Genomic DNA, 15164 nt, shown 5'->3' on the forward strand with positions numbered 1-15164 from the left:
GTATAGTTTTCAGGGATAGAAGAAGAAAAATGTCCTCTGGACTGGAATGCATGTCTTTGCTACCATGGCTGACTACATCATGACATATTAAGGTGAAACAAGGTAGATATATTGAAACCTTTTGTTTGTCCTTTTTTGAATCTATTCCTCTGCTACCTTGCTGTGAGCAAGACAAATTTGTCATTTACTGCTAAACTTACTACTTAAAATGTACAGAGGAGGGTATTGCTAAAGGTGAATGAGTAATGGGGGCTTTCAGATTCTTCATGTGAGTTTCTACTTCTACCTACAGTAGAGATGAGTAGTTAGATCTTCTGAAAGGAGACCTGTTATTGCATTTGCAGAACTCACAGGTTTTAGAGGTATGGTGAAGTTGCTGTATGCTTTTTTTTTAGCCATATCTACTATTATAATTATCTCTTCTTGCTAACTCTGTTTTAAATCCCTAGAGCATTATACAACATAATTACCACTGCAGTGTTAAGATAAAGTAGCTGGAATTTTACTTAGATGTTCACTTTGAAAGCAAAGCTTTCTTTATTTTTAAATCAGTTAGCTTCCTGTCAGATGGAAGAATCTGTAAAGAATTGTAAATGTGAAGGAGCTAAAGTCTTGCCAATGAACCTGAGAAGTGTGATTTCATCAGAGACATGCCAAAGAAGCTTTTGGGCAACGGAAGACCTACTTGTAGTGTGTAAGAAATGTTAAATAAATCTAAATAAAAGGCTGTTTACTTCAGTTTGTCTGGTGTTTGGTTTTGTTTTGTTGTGTTTTGTTTTAAATAATGTGAATTCAGTTCTAAAAAATAAGAAAGTGTGTTTTGCGAATGTGGCCTTCCTACTTTTGCACTACTTAGATTTTTAAGTAGTTGAAAATTTTTCAGAACAGAATAAAACAGGTGCTTGCTAGAGCTTAAGGGAGAGCAGCGCTTTTATCTTTTCTAACATGGTGCAGGTGAGGCTTTTTGGAACCTTATTCCCTCCTGATGAACTTCAGGGAGGTGCTGAATAATTCTTTAGATACTCGTGTCTGCCTAAAGCAAGTGGCAAAGTTGCAAGATACTCAGGAGACTAGAAGCTTGAATTGGATGTAACAGTGACTGTAAAAGGAAAGATTGTCATCAAAATTCAATACATCGTATGGAGTCTTGTGGAGACGCCAGAGATGTGATTAAATAAGGGGCAGGTGAGGAGATGGCTGTTAGTCATGAAAGGAAAAAAAAAAGTGTTCTTGAAGATGTATAAAAGGATTCAGCAGAATCAGAAAAATCCCAGGAGGCATATCAAGCAGATAACTAATTTCAAGAGTTGTGTATTTGGGACAATACTTGTAGTGAGCTGCACTAATATATTAGGAAGGAAAATAAGTTGTGTTCTATCCATAGTTTGAAGTGAGAGAGAATGGGTGAGCTGGAGATTTGATTTAATTATTTTGTTATTTATTCAGTAATCCTTCAGTTTTGCCAAATACCAGATAAATAAAAGGAGTGGCTCCTAGATAATGTATTACAGAGAAAGGGAGTTTGTAGACCTGATCCGAAGTTAAAGAAAACCGGGAATACATGCTTGTTATTTCACCTTTTCCTTCTGAATGTTTCTTCTGAGGTCTTAGGAAAAGTGTCTAAGGCAATAGTGAAGATAAAATGCCAAGAAGCAGAAGAAATGGTAGCACTTAGAGAGCCACTGATACTGCTGAGTTGATGTGGCCGTCCCTGTCCTGATATTTGTCACCTTTATCGCTGACTTGAATGTATAGAAAATAAAAACCTCTATATGCAAAGAAAACTAGGTTTCGGGTGTCTGGTCCTGTAATGGAGTTGAAGACCTTGAGCTGGCAGGTGTCTTCCTTCTCTGTAAAGTTTTAGTCATGATAGATAGCTTAGGTTTCATATAAGCCAAAATGGAGTGGTAGTCCTCAAGTCAGCTTCTCATGCTATCTGTGTATGTTCTCAGTGTTTGACTTTAAAGTGTCACGAATCTGACATAGGATTATTTGTAAGAGAAAGATTAAAATACATGTTCGTTTTCTCTGTGAAAATGTTACTGATTATGTTCTGCATGAAAGATATATTTTAAAAGGAAATTTTCAGTACAGCTACTCAGTAGCTGCCAAATATAAATAAAAATGACCGTGCTGCTACTTAAGCTTCAGTACTTCTGCAGACTGCCTAGCTTGTTTCAATGTAGTATAAATTAATGGAAAATGTGAAGAGAATGAAAAGGAAACAGAGTCTGCCAAAAGATAATAATATTTGTTCCAAGAGATGTGCTAAAGAATTTCTTTATATACTGAAGCCAGTATAAATACTGCTTGTAGTTCTGAGGAATTTGTGCTTGTTGCCAAAATTGTCAGTGTAGAAGGAGATGAGGATTTTTTCCTTGAGCTATGATTATATGATGATGAAATTTGTGTTTTTTGATTCCAAACAGGTGTTAACCACCAAATCATGATATAGTATACATGATTATGTCAGTTTCCAGTGAAGAAGCAACTTGTTCTTGAATATGCGTTTCAGAGATGTTTTGTTTCTGATGTTCTCCCCCTACCCCACAGCTTTTCAAGTGGTGAAATCTCACCACTATTAATCATTTACCAGAGAAGAAACTGATTATGAAACATAGGTTATATTAATCTCCTGTCTGCTGCTAGAGTTTCAAGTTACTACTTCTTTCTGTGGCTTCCTGTGTATAGATGAAAACATAAGATTTCTGGTTTTGATGTCGTGTTAATTCTGAAGGGTTTGAAAGCAGTTGTAACACTTGTAATGAAAAGACTGGAATTACTGATACCTGGTTTTACTTTACCGCCCGTGCTATTATAAGTATTACTGCTTTGGAAACAGTCCTGTTTAAATGTTAGTTTTAAATGTTAGTTTTTATGTTTGAAACTTGATTAATACATTAATTTTAAGTAATTCTGCAATGATATAAAAATAAACTCACTGAGAACCTTTTATGCTAGTTGGGATTCCATACATTATGAAATATGGGATTTTTTTTATCCTTACAGCAGCAATTTAGATACCTGTTTAACAGTTTTAGAAATAAAATGTACCCTCTTGTTAAATGTGTTTTTTGATTAAACAAGAGAAAGCTTTGTGACCATTCTCAGATTATTATAGTTTAGTGATACTAACCTAGATTTGAATCAAATTATTCTTTTTTTAACTACCTTGTTTATAACTTCTGAACTATGTCTTTCAAGTAAATACTTCAAGGTGTGAGTAATACAGGTGTAAATGGTATAAACAGTACTTACAAGTTCACCTTTGACATTCCCTGGTGCTGTTGAGAAGATTTTCATTACTTTGAAATGAAGTAGCAGAACTTGTGGGTGTATGTAGAGGTTGCCCAGGACTGATACTGCAGTTGTCTTTGTTTTTTCATTATCTCACTGGGGGTAGTCAGTAGAACAATATGTACTAGTTTATTAGTTTATTATCTGTCAGACTGTGTGCTTAGTAGCTCCACCTTTGAGTTATCCTGTTTCTTGTTGCTGAAAGATGCGCCATTTAATATCCAAATACAGTAGTTTATCCCATAACTAGCAAAAAGTACTGTATTTTTCTATTATTAATTTTTTTTAATGTTAGATGCAGATTTGTAAATTTTGTTTTGTTTTCTACATGCTTAAATAAGAAAATAAATAGAAGAACTGTTTTTATATGTCTTGTAAGTGTTCTAAAGAACTGCACATAATTTTTACTTCAATAGCTGAATTCCATAAACAGGATAACTAGGTGGCAAATTTACAGACATGAAAGACATGAAAGCTGGGTGCTGAAATTTTAACAACAAGAAAAAAAAGACAACCAAAAAAAAACCTCAAACAAAACAGAAAATATTAAAAAAAAAAAAAGACTAGATTTTTCAGCTACTGTGATGTTCATGAGGAGAAGAAGAAAATGACATTAAGATTTGGGAAATAATAGAAAGAGAAGACTGTCATGCTAGATCACAATCTGTTACTCTATTTGATGCCTAATATACGTTTTTCCCCCCACAGAAATTAGCAGAGTACGGAAAGACATGTATAACGACACATTAAATGGTAGTACGGAGAAGAGAAGTGCAGAATTACCAGATGCTGTGGGACCTATTGTACAGTTACAAGAGAAACTATATGTGCCTGTAAAAGAATATCCAGATGTAAGTATATCTTTTTAGTCCCTAAATTATTTTTTGATCCTTGTGGTTGTCTTTAAATGTAAATTTCATGTGATGCTACCCTTGGATCATACCAAGCTGCTTTGGAAACTTCTTAGGGAATCAGTGTATGTTCCACTTGCCTTGATTTGCAGTGAGGAGAAGGTTGTGTTAAACAGCAAACTAGTCTGGATTACCAAGCCATAGATCTAAGATCTGAATTTTCTTGTTCATTCAGGACTGTCCATCCTGAGACACTGTGTAGTGAATTTTATGAAGAAAGTAGTTTTTGGGAAGCTGTTTTTTCCTCTTGGTGTGTCTCTAAAAGTCAGTTGGGGAATGTTTAGAGGCCCATTTAGAGTCTCTTATGGAGACTGTACTTAGTCTCAATTACTGTTTGTCCCATACTTGTGTAACCAGTTTTGTTGCATATAGTGTTTTTATAAAATGTCTTTATCTTAGGCTTGGTTGTCCTGTCTTCCCTCTTTTCCCCACCCTGCTTAAGCAAAGCTCGTTTCTTTCCTGCTTTCTTGTGTTCTCCATGGAGTGTTCAGTTCTACTGTACATTTACCTTCTTAGGGAGAATAGTTTCATTTTAACTAGAAGAATTGTTTTGAGCTTCTTTGGTCTAAATGGTTTCAAACTATTTGGGAAAGATAATCCTGTCAAAATCTACCCCAACTACCCCAACAATTTTTATTGATCACTGACAAAATAAGAAATCATGTTATTCTTCTCTAATAGGACTTAAAGGTTCTGTTGCAGTGGGGGAGTGCAGGATCCAAGTAAGGCATTTGCACACTGATGTGGTATAAAGGGGAAGAAATTACAGAACAACGAAAAAAAATGGAAGTAACAGTTGTGTATTTCTATGGCTTTTCTTTGTGTAGTTAATTAAATTAAGCTCTCCAAATTGAGTTTTTATTATTTCAATGCTGCTTACAACATACAGGCCTCTAAATAAAACCTGATTGTGCTCCATTAAGAAGGTTAAGTGTAAGTCATTATTCAGGACAGAATATTTAGGCAAATGTCTCTTCTGCCTTTCCAGTTTTCACACAGTTGTTTTGCTTTGCAGTTAAAGCGCCTCTACTGGGGAAAGCAGAGAATTTGCAGTGGCAGTAAGGACATCTCTCTCCTGTTCCATTGCATTTTTCTTCCAAATTAAACGCATGTGTATATATACATGCATGTAAATGCATACATACCCCCATACCAGAAACACTGATTCTTTTGAAACTCCTTGGAATTACAGATTTTTGAGAGGAACTATGCTATGCAATTCCGTAAAGCTGTGTAAATAGCTCTGAACCTCAATACCTGCATTTATCTTAGAGTTCTATTGCTTAGTGGCTTTTTAAAGCATTGCTTACAAATTGAAATCTTGGCTTCATAACTTAACAATGCATTCTTTGTGAAGAGTTGCCTTAGTTATTTGTTGTAATTGATGCTTGCTTTACAAGGATCACGAGTAGGAAAAGAGTTGGATTTCCCATAGCTATTATTGTTAAACTGCTGTTCTAGAAGTCAGAGGTTTAGTACCTTAGCTCTTCACTGTCAGTTAATTATCAAATGTAATGTAAATAAGCAAGAAAGAGTTTGTCTAGTTACTGTGACAGCACTTGTGTAACTTCAGGTGTATGATTTCACTAACTGCTGCTAGCTCTTTGTGTACCTTCAGAAGAAAGTCCTTGAGGAGTTCACTAATTTATTTAAATCAACTCTCATACATTCAAAAGTTGGAGAAACTTGTGATTTGTATACATGTGACCTGGAATAAAAAGGTAGTTGCTTCTTGTGAGATGATGTGAATTGTGTGCTAGAAAACATGCAATTTCTACCACTGGCAGTTGGAGCTTCACTAGGGAGCCCAAGTTCCCTCTGTGCTCCTGCTTTTGTGTACATGTTGTCTGTATTTGTTCATAGCTACTTGAAATGGGATCTGCACAGCCTCATTAACTGGTTAATGAACTAGAATATACCACTACATACAAAAAAAACCCCAGTGATTTTTGTATGTAGGCCCTTTCTAAGATCTTTCTGCAAGTTAGAAGTCAAGTGACCTGCTTTGAATTCAGGCTAGCATGACATTCAGAAGGTCTGGAATACAGTGATTCTAACTTGTTTAAAAGAAAACCCAACTAACATAAAACTGACTTGTAAGTATTCATTTCACTTGTGAAGTTAAATTTACATGTAAAGATAAAAATTATCACCTACGATAATTTTCACAGTATTATGTGAAACTTCTTACGTTTAGCAATTAATTTAATTGTTACCAGATATAGGAGAGACATGCTGTGCAGACTATCAGAGTTATTTTGTCAGATGAATCTAGTTAATTGTTTCTATTGCCATAATTTTCTTCCAACTTATCTACCTTACAAAGGCATAAAATTAGATAAACATAAAGTTGCTCAGAGTGACCAGAAACTTTTTTCTTTTGGACATTTAGCAATATATTTAGTAACAGAAATGTAAAATAAAATAATCAGTGAAGTTTTATGTTGTTCTAATAAACTTTTGCTCTCGTAAATATTCGTGACACAGAATTTTGAGTGTATTGACGAGTTGACTGTAGTGAATAATGGTACTATAGTGCCATTTTGTGCCCAGAATCCTCAGTTATTTATGAGGCATAAAAAGAATGGTCTCCTCTAAGGTTAAACAAGCATGTTTTATAGCTGTATGTATAAACATACATGTATGCATATATGTATAAAAGGTGAAACAGTAAATTTTCATATGCTACATCATGTTGATATTACTGTTTGACTATCCTCTGCTTACCCACACAGAGTAAAGAATATATAAAATTGAATTTAAAAGCTGAAATAAATATATAAAATCCCCTATAGTCTCTTAAAAATTTATTTTTTTATATGAGTGCATATTGAGTATTTTTACCTTATTTATTCAAAGACCATAGTTGATGCAGGGTTCAACTTCGAAAAAAAAATTGTCTGAAACAGCCTGTAGTTTTTAAATTCTGTCCATTTAGAGGCTGAATTTCTACTTCTAGTAATTAGAAGGTATGCACAAGTCTTGCTAAACAAGGGCTAACTTTCTTTGGTGTATTGTGTTAATAAGGAGCATTTTTCCATGATGTAATCGCAGTCACAGTTGTGTAACTGTTAGGATGGTTTGCTTTCTGACATTTTTTTTTTTTATTGCAAACTACAGTTAGGCAGTTGGGTATATTTGTATAATTTTCTTCTAGCACCCTTGAAAGGTGTTTAATCTCTATAGAAATTTTAGTATTAGAATTGAGGTTTAAGCTACTTAGATTTTCTGAACCATGTATATGCTCCTGAAACTTGAGAGAGAAACTGTGCAAAAGGCACACAGCAAATGAAATTCCATTACTTGTCCATATTTTGCCCTTCAGTTAAAAGTGTGCTCTCTACAGCATAGTGTTTGTACTCTTGTGTAAGTCTTTGGTGTTACAGTTTGAAGGCATTTCCAATTCATGGCGAAATAACCTCCATCAGAGTTTAAAAAAGTAAAAAGAAAAGATGTCAGAAAAATTACTGAGCTCTTAAGAGGCAGAAGAGTGGAGGTTAAGCTATTGTTTGTGGATGAATAGTTAATAGTCTTTAACATTTCTTATGCTTCAGATAAACGATTAATATTCTTGAATTTCCCTAAAGAGCTGAGACTTAACTTTCTGCCTGATATCAATTTAAACAGTTTTTGGAATTAGTACCTACAAATGTTCAACTGAATAAATGTTTTTTCTATTATAATCACGGCTTTATTATTAATAAGTACCCTGTTAGCTCTGATTAATGTGAAATTCTCTGTTGGAACTCTTCTGTGCCTCTTCAGTAAAAATGTAAGAACTCAGTAATTATCGCATCTTAAGTAGCATGTCCTTTGAGTATACTGAAGCTCAAAGGCCAGCAGTGATAAACAGCTTGTGCGTACTTTCTGACCATTTTAGTTGAAACTGTTTAATTAGTGCAACAGAACGATGAACACGGGGATTCATTTTACTATGGGGAACTTACTGACAAAACATTTAAATCCTTTTTCAATTTGGTAATATCAGAGTTTAATAGCATCCCTAATATGGATTAGGAAGACGATAACATCATCTTTACTTATTGTTCTGGTTCTTTTACTTAAGCTTTTCATTCCCTAGTGGTAAACAGGGAAGGAGGCTAAAAGACCTGGCCTTGTTTACCCTTGTAATGGGAAGGAAAGAGGGAATATAACTGTTCTCTGTAAATAAACTTGGGCTACAGAACAGTGGCAGTGCTGAAGGAAGATTTGGGATGAAAGTACAAATGTATAGGAAATAACTAAAGTAGTTTGATCACAAATTTTCTGTCTGAGTAAGATCTTTGGAAAAAAATCTAGTAGAAGTAAAATTCTAGTAGAAGCAAAAAATTTAATTTTGAATTTGAAATTTATATATTCACAAGAGGCTTTATGTGCTGTGGTTGCACATGGTAAGGGCAACAAAGGGCCCCTTTGTTTAGATACTGATAAAATGGAGGCATGCCTTAGATTTGTATGGAGATTTTTTACTCCTTCTGTATAACATTTTGTTAGATACCCTTCCATTACTGACCATCTGATTCACCTGTTGACAGTAAGTTTTTCTTAAACCCTGCTTCACACTCAATAGCTGTTTGGTTTGTTTGGTTTCTTTTTGGTTTTGTGTTTTGGGGTTTTTTGTTTGTTTGTTTTGTTGGTTTTTCCCTTTTTTTTTCCTTTGGTTGTTTTTTCTGTAGCTGAAAGATGACAGACATTGTCATAATTTTATTCAGAAATATGCTGGTCAAATCTCCAGAACTTGCACTCAGAGGCAGAAGGATGGAAGACAGTCTAAAATACATTGGAATTAAAAACACTGTCCTTTAGTCTCTGATAGCAATCTTGCAGGCTCAGCATCGGCAGAGCAGTACCAATTAACTTGGTTCCCATATCTCCACTATTTCTTCCCTGTTAATTGCACTAAACTCTTGAAGAGTTTAAGTTAGGTGATTACCTTTTCATTTATCTGTTAAAGTTCTTCTTCTCATTTAATTCTTACTTTCAAGTTTTGTTCTTTGCAGATATTGTGGTTTTGTGTATATATGTAAAAAAAAAAAAAAAAAGAAGGTAGGGTGGAGGTAAGACAAGTAAAGATTTTGCCAAAGCAAATGCTATTTACTCTGCTTCCCTTAATATTTTTCAAAGTAAATTCTGAAATCTGGGAGAAGAAATGAGTTACTTCTGGTACTGACACACACATTGAACATATTTGTTAGGACACTGCTTTTATGGTGATGTTTATATTACTAGCTTCTTCAAATTAACATCATAAGATTAAACTTAAAGTTTTATATGCATATTTATGTACAAACTATGTCCAGCATGTAAATGACAGTTCTAGCAGAAAGTAGTGGATTATTTTTCTTGTTTAACAAGTATACAGGTCCAACTCATAAGAGTAGGAATCCTCTAATATGACATAAACAACTAGTGCTATACATTTGGGATCCTCTGTTCCCCAAGGATGAAGAGAAGTGTGTGTATATGGGGAAGCTAAGTGCTAAAGGAGAATGGTAGTCTAGAAAATTAGTTTTAACAGTTTGAGGATGCCTGTTACTTTTCTCTGAATGAAATACCTAAAATTATTCTAATTAATTAATCTTATTAAAAATGTCTAATTTTGGGAATTAGGAAATTTAAGGTTGCAAAGAATGTGTCCAGCTGAACTTCTGAAGAGCAAATCTAGCTGTCAACATCCATCATGCTTGTTTTTGCTCACATGGTGCCTTTCATTATGGCTCATGTCATTTTCTATGCAGAGTCAGGCTTTCAATGTGTTTGATCAGAGCTGTCTTAATACACTCTTTTGTTTTGAATTCTGCATACATTTCTTTCTTTCATGGACTACAAAAATGTTTGGGTGCATGGTTTCAGTTGACTGTGTACTACAACTCCTTTGTCAGTTTGTGCTTGCTTTTGCTTTTCCTTCAGAACTTTTGTGAAGTAGCTCCTGCAGGACTTAAGTACGGAAGAGTTACGTGCAAGTACAAATAACAGAAGGTCAACTGTGAGGCAGAGATATTTGTGGGATATTGATTTTGTTTTACATTGAGTTTTTGTCCAATCTGTTCTTTCAAAGGTTTATTGTAGGAAAGAAGGGTCTTATACAGAGAGGAGGAAGTGTTTCAACATGATGTCAAGTATGCCTGGGTACACCTGCTGAGGTTGTTTTAACATCTGGTGTACTTCAACTAGGACTGAGGACTGCAGTGAACATGGAAATACATCAAGTACTAAAACCATACTTAAGACAGCAAGGTAGAGTTTGTGTTTAAAACACATATGGGAATTTGCAAATTACTGTTTAGGCATCAGAATCTTTAACAGTTGTATTCCCTTGCTCAAAGTCAAGAACAGATCTTCCCTTTGCTTCAGAGAGCTGAAATGGACTCCTGAAGGATATGGGACTAGTATTTGGGAATTACAGTGTTTTAAGGAAAGAGGAAATAGAGAGAAGAACCCTTTCTTCAGAATTAATAGGTTTTTAAACTTCTTTCCCCCATCTGGCTAATTGACAGAGGAGACCTATAGCACTGAGCTGCAGTGCTTTCCCCAGAAATTTAACCTGGGAATTACAGTGCCATGCTGTCTGCGTCCCCTCCCAGCAACGGTCAGTCAGCTTTTGGCAGATGTATTAGGGTGTTTTTTCTGTTTTAGTAGCTCTGTGGTTTAGGTATTACTGTTTGTACACTCAGATGTATATGGAGTTGCCCTTGCAAAAGTAATTCAGTGCTTTCCTGTCAGGTCAGCGTGAGTTCAGTAACTTCATACCGGTGATCAGTGAAATGCAAGTCTTTGCTAATCATGTTTGCTCTCTATTTTACCAGGGTAAGAATGCAGCAAGCCCCATTCTGAATTGCTGTTAAAAGTAATTTTGAGTCAAAACATCAGCTTGATATTTTCCTTGTATCTCTCCTAATCCTTAGGTAAAAATCAGTTTACGTGCCCTCAATACTAAAAGACCTGTTGTTTATTACTAGAATAAGTCTGCCCACAAGCTTTGGAGATGCATATTAATTTTTTTAAAAAGTTGCCTTTTAAGCAAGATGGTCAAGTTTTTTTAAAAAGGTGTTTTTAGGTTATGCTGTATCTGAAGTTCTTAACTCATTAATGCATTTAAATGTGTATATCAGTTGTCAAAGAAAAGTTTTCGGTGTAATGTTGCATTTTATAGCATTCATTTCTGATCTGAATTTGTTCCATAATGCAGAAGAACCAGGGTGGTTGTTCTCTGCATTTTTGTCATTTCAGTTCCTTTGGTGTAATATTAATTCATAGTTCTAAGCTTTTATGTTTCATTTCTCTATCTTAAGAGCAATGCAAAGTAATCAATTCTGTGAAGACGCTGATTCTTCTTGAGATTTGCTACACTACTCTGAAACTGAGTCAATTCTTTTTTGTTCAAATACACTCAGTATTTTAAGAAAAATAATACTGCCTGATGAGCAGCCAGTTTCTTTTTATACCTTACTTGCACTCAGTTGTCTCTTACTGCACAGAATAGTGCTCCCTCTCAACAGGAAAGCTCATGCACCTGTCCTAATTATGTGCATTCATCCACCCAACACTTCAGTTGCTTAGTTTGAGTAATGCTTTTTCGGAAGGTTTCTGTTTCTTTAGAGTACTGACATAAGTGTGATCAATATCTCTCAGCTATGTGGTTTGTAAACAATCAGAACATACTGACCTAAAAATTCAAGTTCATTCTACTTGCAAACATTATGATCTGTGGTGTCAAAGGACACGGAGGGCTTTGCCATGTTGTCAGTGATACAGGGACTGCTTTCTCTGGAAAGATTGTAAACTGAATTCTGATTTAAAGTTGTCCTAAATATGCAGCAGTTTTTGATTTTTTTTCCTGTGAAAAGTACAGGTGGTCTAAAAATGTGAATGCTGCCTTAAGTAGATATCTCTGTATTGTTGTTCCAAATTCATTATCATGATTAGTGGAAATGACCAGTTATCTTGCTAATGTATCTTAAGTACAGATGATAGTGAATATATTATTCAAATTAACACATTAACATAATGTCTAGGTCATACTGTTTAACCTAATTGCTTGAATTTTATAGGTTGAACTCATTTGACCATTTGATTGCTGTTGTTTTTAAAGTGAATGTCCCTTGCATTAGGAGTAAAGCAAAGTTGCTTCACTCAGCACAAGCACAAAAATAGTATTTCTTGGGCTTTGATCTCTTTAGATTTTTTCAAGTTATTCTGGCCAAAATAATATGTTGCGTAATATTTTTTTCTACCAAGCAAACTTTGAATGCAAACGTTGCCCTTGAGACCTGGAAAATCTGTAAACAAGTGCTTGTGAGTCTTTCTGAAGGATTTCAGTTTCTTCTGTGTGTCAGTTGATGGGCAAGCTGAAAGGAGGGAGACCTGAAACTCTGGCTTTGTAATATAAGTAGGGCTGCCAGATAACATATTTCTATATCCTAAGTCACTACAGACGGGTAGATTGGCATGTAAACTTGAAGTACATCTCAAAGCTTTACGATAACTCTTTATTATACTGCTTCTCCTGTGGGAAATATGAGGTAGTTCCTCTTCTGCTGCAGTGTCTGTGGTGGCATTGGTCATCACAGAACTGCATAAAGTGGTAATACCAGTCTCCTTACTTTAAAAGCCCCAGCATAAAAGGCAAAAACTAGAAATGAAAACTCAGCGTAGTAATTGTTGATATCCTGCTTTTTGAGTAGTGTTGTAATTGTAGATGTTTAGGATAATAGATTTAATGTGATTTGATATCTAAAGGTGCTACTATTACTGTATTTATTAGACTGTAATGGTGCTCATCTACTGCTTGTTGCTGGCTGAAGGGCATAATTTTATAGTGCTTATGTTGTGAGACTTGTACCCTTAAATGCTGCCAAGTAGGTGGGTTTTTAAGATGTTTCAGTGGCTTTTTAGTTTTGGCTCATTTCTCTTTTTATGCATTACTTTCTTACAGTTAGAGCAGAGAGTTAAGCTTTTAACAGAAGTCATTTAGAGCAAACAAGGTAGATTAGACCTTTAGCCCTCAGTATTTCCTTTAGTGTCTTTACTTTGAGCTATCTTCTGTATTTCTGACCTGTTCTCCTGCTGTTCTAGGCTTGAATTTTGCAAGCTTACAGATTGTGGCAGCTGTGCATACATAGTGAACACCTTTTGTAACAAACTTTTCAGAAGGTGAATGAAATTATTTATTTAATTTTTCACTTTAAATATGGTCAACACTGAGAAATCTATTTATTATTTCTTTTATATAATCCTACTGGTTTTTGTTCTAAACTTTTGGGAGGGGAATTGTTTTTGTTTTGATGAAAAAATTTAAAATTGCTTTCTGTGACATATTTCAGTATTTTCAGGGCATGAAATTCTAGATCTAGTTTGTTAAATGAACTCGTAATGAACTTAATGCAGTGTAAACTGTGCATGGAAATTGATGGTGATGTACAAAGCTCCTATGACTAAGCAGGATGTTTGTGTTTAAAATGTGAAGTTTTGTAGTTCTGACTGTTGAAATACTTGGAATATTTTCAGTATATCTAAATATAGAAATAGGTATTTCAGAAGTTGATTTGTCTTAAATGAGGTGAGAATTCTGATTCACCTTCACTCACGAATTCATAAAATTCAGGTTGTTTCATTAAAGAGCTTTTTGTCTGTGGATGAGTTCGTAGCTGTGTTACCAATACTCAAATGCTTGTAAAAGTTAAAGGAGCAAAGCAAAAATGATCAGATATCAGTTGTGATTATAAACATCAATTTAGACAGCTAAATTAAACTATTAAAATCAGTCACATAAATGAAAACCATGTTTATATTTGGTAATATTTAATACCTTAACTTTTCACTCCAGAAATTTAAAAAAATGCATTTTTTCCCCAAGATATCTTGCTTGAATATGGTAACTTTCATTATAATTGTAATTGGTGATACCTCACCTTTATCCACAAAACAATACTATGCATCTTTATCATGGGTTTAGTTGCTCTGTTCTTTGGTGTAGTGCTTTACCACTTTATTTTTAACTTTGCTTGTCAGTGTGGTATTGTGGAGGGAAAAAATAGTAATTACTATTTATATTGTACAGCTTTAAGGCCTTCTGATTTGGGATCATGCAATTTCTGTGTTTCCTCCGTTCCTATCTTTCAAGGTGGCTAATAAATACATTTTTGCAAATTAGAATTATAAAAGACTGAATAACTCAGCTTAAAATCTGTTGCCCGAAAGGGATGCAGAATTTTTTTAAAGTTCCAGTAACTAGTAAGATAAAATGATTACTGAGCACCTCTCCTTTATGTAAACTTGAGTATAATAACCTCAAAGCCTGTTTTTGCACTATCAGTTCTTCCTTTTGAGAGGAGGAGAAGTGACTGCAGTTCTCTGGTAAATTAAAAAAAAGGGAATAGTGGCCCTTAAGTCTTAAGAATTTCCATTTCTGCTACGTATTTTTAACTATAGTATCACTATGTGCAATGGTGCTCCAATTTAAATGTATCTTTCTCACGTCTAATTACTGAGAAATGGAAGTAGTCTACAGCTGAATTGCCAACTTTAAGTGCCTTGGGTAATGTCACACGTAGTCACATCTAATTAAAAGGTATTATTATGGAAATTAGTTGTTGGACTGTATGTCCTGAGGATCCTTTGTTATTGGAATATGAGTTTAATGATATAAACTGAGAGGCTTAGAGAGCACTGCTGGATCCTACAATTAAGTTTTGAGACCGATTTACACACAGCACAACTTGTTAATTCTCTGGATAAATGTGTCACGATTCCCAAGTAGAGCATGGAATTGAACAATTTTTACTCATCTCCTGGTGTTATTCAAACTGATGTCTTGTCACTGTTCTGAGAACCTCATCTTAGTGAATAGGATGAAAGAGATTATTCACTATCTTGCTTAAGCATGCCTGCTATTAGATTGTTCACAGGATCTGATTTCCTGAGAGAGTTTCTGTTAACAATCTTTCAATTACTGTT

The 15164-nt window shown here is 34.6% G+C and overlaps 1 protein-coding gene across 11 annotated transcripts in view; it reads left to right on the forward strand.

The window, feature by feature from the left end:
• The window catches only part of QKI (QKI, KH domain containing RNA binding), a 157631-nt gene that overhangs the window by 39787 nt on the left and 102680 nt on the right, over positions 1 to 15164 (forward strand). For all 11 annotated transcript variants that reach the window (XR_003570791.1, XR_003570793.1, XR_003570792.1 and 8 more), the window contains exon 2: positions 4006 to 4148. Coding sequence is in view for 8 of the 11 variants with exons in the window: in XM_027880024.1 (XP_027735825.1) it covers positions 4006 to 4148 (143 nt within the window). In the remaining 3 variants the exon portion in view is untranslated. The remainder of the gene's footprint in view (positions 1 to 4005; positions 4149 to 15164) is intronic.

The sequence above is a fragment of the Empidonax traillii genome, unplaced genomic scaffold (genome assembly GCF_003031625.1).
Source record: "Empidonax traillii isolate 1590-97213 ecotype Southwest subspecies unplaced genomic scaffold, ASM303162v1 scaffold63:size2014119, whole genome shotgun sequence".
NCBI classification, from domain to species: domain Eukaryota; kingdom Metazoa; phylum Chordata; class Aves; order Passeriformes; family Tyrannidae; genus Empidonax; species Empidonax traillii.